Source organism: Bombina bombina, chromosome 8, assembly GCF_027579735.1.
Source record: "Bombina bombina isolate aBomBom1 chromosome 8, aBomBom1.pri, whole genome shotgun sequence".
Lineage (NCBI taxonomy): Eukaryota > Metazoa > Chordata > Amphibia > Anura > Bombinatoridae > Bombina > Bombina bombina.
The window spans coordinates 20,001-34,639 of NC_069506.1; the positions used below are offsets into that span (position 1 = coordinate 20,001).

General features: G+C 39.0%; 1 protein-coding gene across 1 annotated transcript in view; it reads left to right on the forward strand.

The window, feature by feature from the left end:
- LOC128638238 (uncharacterized) overlaps positions 1-14,639 on the forward strand; it is a 38,124-nt gene that overhangs the window by 154 nt on the left and 23,331 nt on the right. The window contains exon 1 of the mRNA XM_053690084.1: positions 1-10. This exon is cut by the window's left edge and continues 154 nt beyond it. Within this exon, the coding sequence (XP_053546059.1) occupies positions 1-10 (10 nt within the window). The remainder of the gene's footprint in view (positions 11-14,639) is intronic.

A 14,639-nucleotide genomic window follows, 5' to 3' on the forward strand; every position in this document is an offset into this window, starting at 1 on the left:
AGCCAGAGAGGTAATGACGACTCTTGTGCTGAATAAGAGAACAGATTCACCATATCTCTGTTCAAAAGAGAAATACAACTCTGAACGCCAGGGATTATAGCGTCTGTTTTACAGTAAATGTCCTGCTGTACAAACACAGGGAAACCCAAATAGTGCAGTAGCCCTGGGGTCAGCTAGTGAGACACGAACAGATACACCAGGGCTTCACCAGACTGGACTTTACACAACTGTTACTGCGCCTCCTACTCTCTCTGTCCTTGCACAACTGTTACTGCGCCTCCTGCTCTCTCTGTCCTTGCACAACTGTTACTGCGCCTCCTGCTCTCTCTGTCCTTGCACAACTGTTACTGCGCCTCCTGCTCTCTCTGTCCTTGCACAACTGTTACTGCGCCTCCTGCTCTCTCTGTCCTTGCACAACTGTTACTGCGCCTCCTGCTCTCTCTGTCCTTGCACAACTGTTACTGCGCCTCCTGCTCTCTCTGTCCTTGCACAACTGTTACTGCCCCTCCTGCTCTCTCTGTACTTGCACAACTGTTACTGCGCCTCCTGCTCTCTCCTTGCACAAGTGCTACTGCGCCTCCTGCTCTCTCCTTGCACAAGTGTTACTGCGCCTCCTGCTCTCTCCTTGCACAAGTGCTTCTGAGCCTCCTGCTCTCTCCTTGCACAAGTGCTACTGAGCCTCCTGCTCTCTCCTTGCACAAGTGTTACTGCGCTTCCTGCTCTCTCCTTGCACAAGTGCTACTGCGCCTCCTGCTCTCTCCTTGCACAAGTGTTACTGCGCCTCCTGCTCTCTCCTTGCACAAGTGTTACTGCGCCTCCTGCTCTCTTCTTGCTCTCTCCTTGCACAAGTGTTACTGCGCCTCCTGTTCTCTCCTTGCACAATTGTTATTGCGCCTCCTGCTCTCTTCTTGCTCTCTCCTTGCACAAGTGCTACTGAGCCTCCTGCTCTCTCCTTGCACAAGTGCTACTGAGCCTCCTGCTCTCTCCTTGCACAAGTGCTACTGCGTCTCCTGCTCTCTCCTTGCACAAGTGTTACTGCGTCTCCTGCTCTCTCCTTGCACAAGTGTTACTGCGTCTCCTGCTCTCTCCTTGCACAAGTGTTACTGCGCCTCCTGCTCTCTTTTTGCTCTCTCCTTGCACAAGTGTTACTGCACCTCCTGCTCTCTCCTTGCACAAGTGTTACTGCGCCTCCTGCTCTCTCCTTGCACAAGTGCTACTGCGCCTCCTGCTCTCTCCTTGCACAAGTGTTACTGCGCCTCCTGCTCTCTCCTTGCACAAGTGTTACTGCGCCTCCTGCTCTCTTCTTGCTCTCTCCTTGCACAAGTGTTACTGCGCCTCCTGTTCTCTCCTTGCACAATTGTTATTGCGCCTCCTGCTCTCTTCTTGCTCTCTCGTTGCACAAGTGCTACTGAGCCTCCTGCTCTCTCCTTGCACAAGTGCTACTGAGCCTCCTGCTCTCTCCTTGCACAAGTGCTACTGCGTCTCCTGCTCTCTCCTTGCACAAGTGTTACTGCGTCTCCTGCTCTCTCCTTGCACAAGTGTTACTGCGCCTCCTGCTCTCTTTTTGCTCTCTCCTTGCACAAGTGTTACTGCGTCTCCTGCTCTCTCCTTGCACAAGTGTTACTGCGCCTCCTGCTCTCTTCTTGCTCTCTCCTTGCACAAGTGTTACTGCGCCTCCTGCTCTGTCCTTGCACAAGTGTTACTGTGCCTCCTGCTCTCTTCTTGCTCTCTCCTTGCACAGGTGCTACTGCGCCTCCTGCTCTCTCCTTGCACAAGTGTTACTGCGCTTCCTGCTCTCTCCTTGCTCTCTCCTTCTACAAGTGCTACTGCGCCTCCTGCTCTCTCCTTGCACAAGTGTTACTGCGCTTCCTGCTCTCTCCTTGCTCTCTCCTTGCACAAGTGTCACTGCGCCTCCTGCTCTCTCGTTGCACAAGTGCTACTGCGCCTCCTGCTCTCTCGTTGCACAAGTGCTACTGCGCCTCCTGCTCTCTCGTTGCACAAGTGTTACTGCACCTCCTGCTCTCTCCTTGCACAAGTGTTACTGCGCCTCCTGCTCTCTCCTTGCACAAGTGTTACTGCGCCTCCTGCCCTCTCCTTGCACAAGTGTTACTGCGCCTCCTGCTCTCTCCTTGCACAAGTGTTAATGCGCTTCCTGCTCTCTCCTTGCACAAGTGTTAATGCGCCTCCTGCTCTCTCCTTGCACAAGTGTTACTGCGCTTCCTGCTCTCTCCTTGCACAAGTGTTACTGCGCTTCCTGCTCTCTCCTTGCACAAGTGTTACTGCGCTTCCTGCTCTCTCCTTGCACAAGTGCTACTGCGCTTCCTGCTCTCTCCTTGCACAAGTGCTACTGCGCTTCCTGCTCTCTCCTTGCACAAGTGTTACTGCGCTTCCTGCTCTCTCCTTGCACAAGTGTTACTGCGCTTCCTGCTCTCTCCTTGCACAAGTGTTACTGCGCTTCCTGCTCTCTCCTTGCACAAGTGTTACTGCGCTTCCTGCTCTCTCCTTGCACAAGTGTTACTGCGCCTCCTGCTCTCTCCTTGCACAAGTGTTAATGCGCTTCCTGCTCTCTCCTTGCACAAGTTTTACTGCGCCTCCTGCTCTCTCCTTGCACAAGTGTTACTGCGCCTCCTGCTCTCTCCTTGCACAAGTGTTACTGCGCCTCCTGCTCTCTCCTTGCACAAGTGTTACTGCGCTTCCTGCTCTCTCCTTGCACAAGTGTTACTGCGCCTCCTGCAATATTTAACTGTCCCGTTTGAGCTTTAACTGTGCTAGAAGAAAGATTTATGTATGGGTTTGTATCTCTATGATAAAGACCTTTGCAGCCTGAGACCTTTATATTTGAGCCCTTATAACTTTTTGTGTAATAATATTTATTAGCTGGTGTCACTATACTGTGTAATAATATTTATTAGCTGGTGTCATTGTACTGTGTAATAATATTTATTAGCTGGTGTCACTGTACTGTGTAATAATATTTATTAGCTGGTGTCACTGTACTGTGTAATAATATTTATTAGCTGGTGTCACTGTACTGTGTAATAATATTTATTAGCTGGTGTCACTGTACTGTATAATAATATTTATTAGCTGGTGTCACTGTACTGTGTAATAATATTTATTAGCTGGTGTCACTGTACTGTGTAATAATATTTATTAGCTGGTGTCACTGTACTGTATAATAATATTTATTAGCTGGTGTCACTGTACTGTATAATATTAGCTGGTGTCACTGTACTGTATAATAATATTTATTAGCTGGTGTCACTGTACTGTGTAATAATATTTATTAGCTGGTGTCACTGTACTGTGTAATAATATTTATTAGCTGGTGTCACTGTACTGTGTAATAATATTTATTAGCTGGTGTCACTGTACTGTGTAATAATATTTATTAGCTGGTGTCACTGTACTGTGTAATAATATTTATTAGCTGGTGTCACTGTACTGTATAATAATATTTATTAGCTGGTGTCACTGTACTGTGTAATATTAGCTGGTGTCACTGTACTGTATAATAATATTTATTAGCTGGTGTCACTGTACTGTGTAATAATATTTATTAGCTGGTGTCACTGTACTGTATAATAATATTTATTAGCTGGTGTCACTGTACTGTGTAATAATATTTATTAGCTGGTGTCACTGTACTGTGTAATAATATTTATTAGCTGGTGTCATTGTGAGTGTTACTGTACTGTGTAATAATATTTATTAGCTGGTGTCACTGTACTGTGTAATAATATTTATTAGCTGGTGTCACTGTACTGTGTAATAATATTTATTAGCTGGTGTCATTGTGAGTGTTACTGTACTGTGTAATAATATTTATTAGCTGGTGTCACTGTACTGTGTAATAATATTTATTAGCTGGTGTCACTGTACTGTGTAATAATATTTATTAGCTGGTGTCACTGTACTGTGTAATAATATTTATTAGCTGGTGTCACTTTACTGTATAATAATATTTATTAGCTGGTGTCACTGTACTGTATAATAATATTTATTAGCTGGTGTCATTGTACTGTGTAATAATATTAGCTGGTGTCACTGTACTGTATAATGATATTTATTCGCTGGTGTCATTGTGAGTGTCACTGTACTGTGTAATAATATTTATTAGCTGGTGTCACTGTACTGTATAATAATATTTATTAGCTGGTGTCACTGTACTGTGTAATAATATTTATTAGCTGGTGTCACTGTACTGTATAATATTTATTAGCTGGTGTCACTGTACTGTATAATAATATTTATTAGCTGGTGTCACTGTACTGTGTAATAATATTTATTAGCTGGTGTCATTGTACTGTGTAATAATATTTATTAGCTGGTGTCACTGTACTGTGTAATAATATTTATTAGCTGGTGTCACTGTACTGTGTAATAATATTTATTAGCTGGTGTCACTGTACTGTGTAATAATATTTATTAGCTGGTGTCATTGTGAGTGTTACTGTACTGTGTAATAATATTTATTAGCTGGTGTCACTGTACTGTGTAATAATATTTATTAGCTGGTGTCATTGTACTGTATAATAATATTTATTAGCTGGTTTCATTGTGAGTGTTACTGTACTGTGTAATAATATTTATTAGCTGGTGTCACTGTACTGTGTAATAATATTTATTAGCTGGTGTCACTGTACTGTATAATAATATTTATTAGCTGGTGTCACTGTACTGTGTAATAATATTTATTAGCTGGTTTCATTGTGAGTGTTACTGTACTGTGTAATAATATTTATTAGCTGGTGTCACTGTACTGTGTAATAATATTTATTAGCTGGTGTCACTGTACTGTATAATAATATTTATTAGCTGGTGTCACTGTACTGTGTAATAATATTTATTAGCTGGTTTCATTGTGAGTGTTACTGTACTGTGTAATAATATTTATTAGCTGGTGTCACTGTAATGTGTAATAATATTTATTAGCTGGTGTTACTGTAATGTGTAATAATGTTTATTAGCTGGTGTCACTGTACTGTGTAATAATATTTATTAGCTGGTGTCGCTGTACTGTATAATAATATTTATTAGCTGGTGTCATTGTGAGTGTCACTGTACTGTATAATAATATTTATTAGCTGGTGTCATTGTGTGTCACTGTACTGTATAATAATATTTATTTGCTGGTGTCATTGTGAGTGTTACTTTACTGTATAATAATATTTATTAGCTGGTGTCACTGTACTGTGTAATAATATTTATTAGCTGGTGTCACTGTACTGTGTAATAATATTTATTAGCTGGTGTCACTGTACTGTATAATAATATTTATTAGCTGGTGTCACTGTACTGTGTAATAATATTTATTAGCTGGTGTCACTGTACTGTGTAATAATATTTATTAGCTGGTGTCACTGTACTGTATAATAATATTTATTAGCTGGTGTCACTGTACTGTATAATATTAGCTGGTGTCACTGTACTGTATAATAATATTTATTAGCTGGTGTCACTGTACTGTGTAATAATATTTATTAGCTGGTGTCACTGTACTGTGTAATAATATTTATTAGCTGGTGTCACTGTACTGTGTAATAATATTTATTAGCTGGTGTCACTGTACTGTGTAATAATATTTATTAGCTGGTGTCACTGTACTGTGTAATAATATTTATTAGCTGGTGTCACTGTACTGTATAATAATATTTATTAGCTGGTGTCACTGTACTGTGTAATATTAGCTGGTGTCACTGTACTGTATAATAATATTTATTAGCTGGTGTCACTGTACTGTGTAATAATATTTATTAGCTGGTGTCACTGTACTGTATAATAATATTTATTAGCTGGTGTCACTGTACTGTGTAATAATATTTATTAGCTGGTGTCACTGTACTGTGTAATAATATTTATTAGCTGGTGTCACTGTACTGTGTAATAATATTTATTAGCTGGTGTCATTGTGAGTGTTACTGTACTGTGTAATAATATTTATTAGCTGGTGTCACTGTACTGTGTAATAATATTTATTAGCTGGTGTCACTGTACTGTGTAATAATATTTATTAGCTGGTGTCATTGTGAGTGTTACTGTACTGTGTAATAATATTTATTAGCTGGTGTCACTGTACTGTGTAATAATATTTATTAGCTGGTGTCACTGTACTGTGTAATAATATTTATTAGCTGGTGTCACTGTACTGTGTAATAATATTTATTAGCTGGTGTCACTTTACTGTATAATAATATTTATTAGCTGGTGTCACTGTACTGTATAATAATATTTATTAGCTGGTGTCATTGTACTGTGTAATAATATTAGCTGGTGTCACTGTACTGTATAATGATATTTATTCGCTGGTGTCATTGTGAGTGTCACTGTACTGTGTAATAATATTTATTAGCTGGTGTCACTGTACTGTATAATAATATTTATTAGCTGGTGTCACTGTACTGTGTAATAATATTTATTAGCTGGTGTCACTGTACTGTATAATATTTATTAGCTGGTGTCACTGTACTGTATAATAATATTTATTAGCTGGTGTCACTGTACTGTGTAATAATATTTATTAGCTGGTGTCATTGTACTGTGTAATAATATTTATTAGCTGGTGTCACTGTACTGTGTAATAATATTTATTAGCTGGTGTCACTGTACTGTGTAATAATATTTATTAGCTGGTGTCACTGTACTGTGTAATAATATTTATTAGCTGGTGTCATTGTGAGTGTTACTGTACTGTGTAATAATATTTATTAGCTGGTGTCACTGTACTGTGTAATAATATTTATTAGCTGGTGTCATTGTACTGTATAATAATATTTATTAGCTGGTTTCATTGTGAGTGTTACTGTACTGTGTAATAATATTTATTAGCTGGTGTCACTGTACTGTGTAATAATATTTATTAGCTGGTGTCACTGTACTGTATAATAATATTTATTAGCTGGTGTCACTGTACTGTGTAATAATATTTATTAGCTGGTTTCATTGTGAGTGTTACTGTACTGTGTAATAATATTTATTAGCTGGTGTCACTGTACTGTGTAATAATATTTATTAGCTGGTGTCACTGTACTGTATAATAATATTTATTAGCTGGTGTCACTGTACTGGTGTAATAATATTTATTAGCTGGTTTCATTGTGAGTGTTACTGTACTGTGTAATAATATTTATTAGCTGGTGTCACTGTAATGTGTAATAATATTTATTAGCTGGTGTTACTGTAATGTGTAATAATGTTTATTAGCTGGTGTCACTGTACTGTGTAATAATATTTATTAGCTGGTGTCGCTGTACTGTATAATAATATTTATTAGCTGGTGTCATTGTGAGTGTCACTGTACTGTATAATAATATTTATTAGCTGGTGTCATTGTGTGTCACTGTACTGTATAATAATATTTATTTGCTGGTGTCATTGTGAGTGTTACTTTACTGTATAATAATATTTATTAGCTGGTGTCATTGTGAGGGTTACTTTACTGTATAATAATATTTATTAGCTGGTGTCACTGTACTGTATAATAATATTTATTAGCTGGTGTCATTGTACTGTGTAATAATATTTATTAGCTGGTGTCACTGTACTGTGTAATAATATTTATTAGCTGGTGTCACTGTACTGTATAATAATATTTATTAGCTGGTGTCACTGTACTGTGTAATAATATTTATTAGCTGGTTTCATTGTGAGTGTTACTGTACTGTGTAATAATATTTATTAGCTGGTGTCACTGTACTGTGTAATAATATTTATTAGCTGGTGTCACTGTACTGTATAATAATATTTATTAGCTGGTGTCACTGTACTGTGTAATAATATTTATTAGCTGGTTTCATTGTGAGTGTTACTGTACTGTGTAATAATATTTATTAGCTGGTGTCACTGTAATGTGTAATAATATTTATTAGCTGGTGTTACTGTAATGTGTAATAATGTTTATTAGCTGGTGTCACTGTACTGTGTAATAATATTTATTAGCTGGTGTCGCTGTACTGTATAATAATATTTATTAGCTGGTGTCATTGTGAGTGTCACTGTACTGTATAATAATATTTATTAGCTGGTGTCATTGTGTGTCACTGTACTGTATAATAATATTTATTTGCTGGTGTCATTGTGAGTGTTACTTTACTGTATAATAATATTTATTAGCTGGTGTCATTGTGAGGGTTACTTTACTGTATAATAATATTTATTAGCTGGTGTCACTGTACTGTATAATAATATTTATTAGCTGGTGTCACTGTACTGTGTAATAATATTTATTAGCTGGTGTCACTGTACTGTATAATAATATTTATTAGCTGGTGTCACTGTACTGTGTAATAATATTTATTAGCTGGTGTCAGTGTACTGTATAATATTAGCTGGTGTCACTGTACTGTGTAATAATATTTATTAGCTGGTGTTACTGTACTGTGTAATAATATTTATTCGCTGGTATCATTGTGAGTGTCACTGTACTGTGTAATAATATTTATTAGCTGGTGTCACTGTACTGTATAATAATATTTATTAGCTGGTGTCACTGTACTGTGTAATAATATTTATTAGCTGGTGTCACTGTACTGTGTAATAATATTTATTAGCTGGTGTCACTGTACTGTATAATAATATTTATTAGCTGGTGTCACTGTACTGTGTAATAATATTTATTAGCTGGTGTCAGTGTACTGTATAATATTAGCTGGTGTCACTGTACTGTGTAATAATATTTATTAGCTGGTGTTACTGTACTGTGTAATAATATTTATTAGCTGGTGTCACTGTACTGTGTAATAATATTTATTAGCTGGTGTCACTGTACTGTATAATAATATTTATTAGCTGGTGTCACTGTACTGTGTAATAATATTTATTAGCTGGTGTCAGTGTACTGTATAATATTAGCTGGTGTCACTGTACTGTGTAATAATATTTATTAGCTGGTGTCACTGTACTGTAAATAATATTTATTAGCTGGTGTCACTGTACTGTGTAATAATATTTATTAGCTGGTGTCATTGTACTGTGTAATAATATTTATTAGCTGGTGTCACTGTACTGTATAATAATATTTATTAGCTGGTGTCATTGTACTGTGTAATAATATTTATTAGCTGGTGTCACTGTACTGTGTAATAATATTTATTAGCTGGTGTCACTGTACTGTATAATAATATTTATTAGCTGGTGTCATTGTACTGTGTAATAATATTTATTAGCTGGTGTCACTGTACTGTATAATAATATTTATTAGCTGGTGTCACTGTACTGTGTAATAATATTTATTAGCTGGTGTCACTGTACTGTGTAATAATATTTATTAGCTGGTGTCACTGTACTGTGTAATAATATTTATTAGCTGGTGTCACTGTACTGTGTAATAATATTTATTAGCTGGTGTCATTGTGAGTGTTACTGTACTGTATAATAATATTTATTAGCTGGTGTCACTGTACTGTATAATATTAGCTGGTGTCACTGTACTGTATAATAATATTTATTAGCTGGTGTCAGTGTACTGTATAATATTAGCTGGTGTCACTGTACTGTATAATAATATTTATTAGCTGGTGTCACTGTACTGTGTAATAATATTTATTAGCTGGTGTCACTGTACTGTGTAATAATATTTATTAGCTGGTGTCACTGTACTGTAAATAATATTTATTAGCTGGTGTCACTGTACTGTATAATAATATTTATTAGCTGGTGTCACTGTACTGTGTAATAATATTTATTAGCTGGTGTCACTGTACTGTGTAATAATATTTATTAGCTGGTGTCACTTTACTGTATAATAATATTTATTAGCTGGTGTCATTGTGAGGGTTACTTTACTGTATAATAATATTTATTAGCTGGTGTCACTGTACTGTATAATAATATTTATTAGCTGGTGTCACTGTACTGTGTAATAATATTTATTAGCTGGTGTCACTGTACTGTATAATAATATTTATTAGCTGGTGTTACTGTACTGTGTAATAATATTTATTCGCTGGTATCATTGTGAGTGTCACTGTACTGTGTAATACTATTTATTAGCTGGTGTCAGTGTACTGTATAATATTAGCTGGTGTCACTGTACTGTGTAATAATATTTATTAGCTGGTGTCACTGTACTGTGTAATAATATTTATTAGCTGGTGTCACTGTACTGTATAATAATATTTATTAGCTGGTGTCACTGTACTGTATAATAATATTTATTAGCTGGTGTCACTGTACTGTGTAATAATATTTATTAGCTGGTGTCACTGTACTCTGTATTGTTTTGTGACACTCACCAGAGCTCTGAAGCTGCGCTAACCCACCGAACATTAACTTTAATTGCGCTCAAGTGATCACATTTACTTTCAAGTTGTAATACGAGTAAAAACCTGAAGCATGCAAGCAGCCACGATAAACCCCTTTTTGCACGGCTTCAACTGTTAGTGCGCCACTCGTAATCAAGCCCCCAATGTTTAAAAAGTTTCCAATTTACTTCTGTTATCAAATTCTTCCCATATTATTCTTTGTTGAAGAGATACCTAGGTAGCATCTGGAGCACTATATTGCAGAATATATTGCTGCCATCTAGTGCTTTTGCATATGGATAGCGTTCTTGCAAAACTGCTGCTATATAGTGATCCACACGTGCACGCTTCCAAGCTTACGTCCCTGCTTTTCAACAAAAGATACCAAAAGAACCAAGAAAAATTTGATAATAGAAGTAAAATAGAAAGTTTTTTTAAATTGCTGCTGTAGGGGGAGGAGCCGGCGTCCATGAGGAATGGCCGCACCTTAGATGAGGTCTGATTCTCCTAATACCGGCACAAGGGGCTAAATTGGTAGCTACTTTGTCATAGCAGGTACACAAACCTCACTAGTATAGATGTGAGAGACAGAGACGACTTCAAAACCTACGGGAACAAGTTTTCTTCTATAAAGGTAAGACGAGTCCACGGATTCATCCTTTACTTGTGGGATATTATCCTTCCCTACAGGAAGTGGCAGAGAGCACCACAGCAGAGCTGTCTATATAGCTCCACCCCCCAGTCATTCTCTTTGCCTACTCTTAGTACTAGGAAGGGTAAAGTGAAAGAGGTGATAAAATATTAGTTTTTAATTTCTTCAAGCAAGAGTTTGTTATTTTAAATGGTACCGGTGTGTACTATTTACTCTCAGGCAGCAGATGGATGAAGACTGCTGCCTGGAGGATTATGATCTTAGCATTTGTAACTAAGATCCATTGCTGTTCCCACAGAGGCTGAGGAGTACAGGAAACTTCAGTGTGAGGAACGGTTTTATGCTATGCAGCAATGAGGTATGTTCAGTCATATTTTTCTGGAGAGACCGTGTATTTCAGAAAGGCTGACATTATACCCAGGAGGGTAAGGGTAAGCAGTATTCCTAGAGCTAAAAGAAGGGCATTACTTAGCTTGCTTATGGGGCCAATTACAAATATGGTTGACACTGAATTGCAAATGTTTGTGAGCAAACGTTTTTTTGATTTGGGAGTGCTTAAGGTTATTGTGGGCAATAATGTTTTGGGCAGCTTTATTAAGGGCACACATGGCTTAACTTTTGGGTCTCAGAACCCACATGGCTAGTTATAACCGCTCTGGTGCGGTTCTGTAAGGCTGTGGAGACATCAAGTGAGATGGGCGGGGCCTATTTTCGCGCCTCAGATGCGCAGTTAGTTTTATCAGCAAGCTCTAACTCCTGAGGGCCCTGGTGTATGTTTTGGGCCAAATCAAAGCTTTTACCCCACATTTTCGATCCCTGAGGGCAGGTAGGGCAGGTGCTGAGAGTGTTTTTTTTTCCGGATCAGGGCCAATTTTCGATCCGGTTTGCAAATTAAGGGGTTAATTGTTAAAAAAAATTGTGCTGCAATCTTATCTACCTATATTGTGTCTACATACAAAATTTTGAAAAATTTGGTGCATGTTTAGGCTGTTTTGCAGAACGTGTATGCTTTTTTTTCTCTTAAAGGCGCAGTACCATTTTTTTAAGATTGTTATTTTTTTCACTAAATAAAGTGTTTTCATGCTTGTTTATAGTCATTACTAGCCTATTCAACATGTGTGACATTGAGGAAAGTCAATGTTCAATATGTTTAGAAGCCATTGTGGAACCTCCACTTAGAATGTGTCCCTCATGCACTGAAAGGTCAATAAATTGTAAAGAACATATTTCTTTTGCAAGATGTACCGAGTCCACAGATTCATCCTAACTTGTGGGATATTGCCCTTCCTGACAGGAAGTAGCAAAGAGAGCACCACAGCAGAGCTGTCTTTATAGCTCCCCCCTTAACTCCACCCCCAGTCATTCTCTTTGCTGGCTCTAAGCAGAAATGATCCAGGAGGGTCAATATATGACCACCATGGATTTAAAGGATGCGTATCTACACATTCCTATCCACAAAGATCATCACCAATTCTTCAGGTTTGTCTTCCTGGACAGGCATTACCAGTTTGTGGCTCTTCCCTTCGGGTTGGCCACGGCGCCAAGAATCTTCACAAAGGTGCTAGGGTCCCTTCTGGCGGTCCTAAGGCCGCGGGGCATAGCAGTGGCGCCTTATCTAGACGACATCCTTATTCAAGCGTCAACTTTTCAACTAGACAAGTCTCACACAGACTTAGTGTTGGCCTTTCTAAGATCTCATGGGTGGAAGGTGAACGTGAAAAAGAGTTATCTTATTCCTCTCACAAGAGTTCCATTCCTGGGAACTCTGATAGATTCGGTGGACATGAAAATTTTTCTGACGGAGGTCAGGAAATCAAAGATTTTAACCACCTGCCGAGCTCTTCATTCCATTCCTCGGCCGTCAATAGCTCAGTGTATGGAGGTAATCGGACTTATGGTAGCGGCAATGGACATATTTCTGTTTGCTCGCTTGCATCTCAGACCATTGCAACTATGCATGCTCAGACAGTGGAATGGGGATTATGCAGATTAATCTCCTCAGATAGATCTGGATCAAGAGACCAGAGACTCTCTTCTTTGGCTGGTTGTCACAGGATCACCTGTTCTGGGGAATGTGTTTACGCAGGCCAGCGTGGGTTATAGTGACGACGGACGCCAGCCTACTGGGCTGGGGTGCAATCATGGAATTCCCTGAAAGCACAGGGTTTGTGGATTCAGGAGGAGGCCCTCCTACCGATAAATATTCTGGTATTAAGAGCGATATTCAATGCTCTTCAGGCATGGCCTCAGCTGGCTTCGGCCGGATTCATCAGATTTCAGTCGGACAACATCACGACTGTAGCTTATATCAATCATCAGGAGGGAACAAGGAGTTCCTTGGCGATGATAGAAGTTTCCAGGATAATCCGATGGGCAGAGAATCACTCTTGCCATCTATCAGCGATATATATCCCAGGGGTAGAGAACTGGGAGGCAGATTTTCTAAGTCGTCAGACTTTTCATCCGGGGGAGTGGGAGCTCCATCCGGAGATGTGTGCTCAACTAATTCAGCTATGGGGCACACCAGAATTGGATCTGATAGCATCTCGTCAGAACGCCAAGCTTCCTTGTTACAGATCCAGGTCCAGGGATCCTCAGGCAGTACTGATAGATGCTCTAGCAGTACCCTGGTCATTCAACCTGGCTTATGTGTTTTCACCTTTCCCTCTCCTTCCGCGTCTGATTGCCAGAATCAAACTGGAGAGAGCTTCAGTGATTTTGATAGCACCTGTGTAGCCACGCAGGACTTGGTATGCAGACCTGGTGGACATGTCATCTCTGCCACCATGGACTCTGCACCTGCGACAGGACCTTCTGATCCAAGGTCCGTTCATGTATCCAAATCTAATTTCTCTGCAACTGACTGCTTGGAGATTGAACGCTTGATTTTATCAAAGCGGGGTTTCTCTGAGTCGGTCATAGATACCTTGATTCAGACTCGAAAGCCTGTCATCAGGAAAATCTTTCATAAGATATGGCGTCAATATCTTTTTTGGTGCGAATCCAAAGGCTACTCATGGAGTAAGATAAGGATTCCTAGGATTTTGTCCTATCAGCTAGTTCCCTAAAGGGACAGATATCTGCTTTATCAATTCTATTGCACAAGCATCTGGCAGATGTTCCAGACGTTCAGTCGTTCTGTCAGGCTTTAGTTAGAATCAAGCCTGTGTTTAAACCTGTTCCTCCGCCATGGAGTTTAAATTTAGTTTTTAATGTTCTCGAAGGGGTTCCGTTTGAACCCATGCATTCCATAGACATTAAGCTTCTATCTTGGAAAGTTCTGTTTCTAGTTGCTATCTCTTCAGCTCGAAGAGTTTCTGAGCTATCTACTTTACAATGCGACTCGCCTTATCTTGTTTTCCATGCTGATAAGGTGGTTTTGCGTACCAAACCTGGGTTCCTCCCTAAGGTTGTTTCTAACAGGAATATCAATCAGGAAATTGTTGTTCCTTCTCTGTGTCCTAATCCTTCTTCTAAGAAGGAACGTCTGTTGCACAACTTGGACGTGGTTCGTGCCTTGAAGTTTTATTTGCAGGCAACCAAAGATTTTCGCCAATCATCTTGTTTGTTGTCTATGCTGGAAAGCGTAGAGGTCAAAAGGCTACGGCTACCTCTCTTTCCTTTCGGCTGAAAAGCATCATCCGTTTGGCTTATGAGACTGCTGGACAGCAGCCTCCTGAAAGAATTACAGCTCACTCCACAAGAGCGGTGGCTTCCACATGGGCTTTTAAGAATGATGCTTCTGT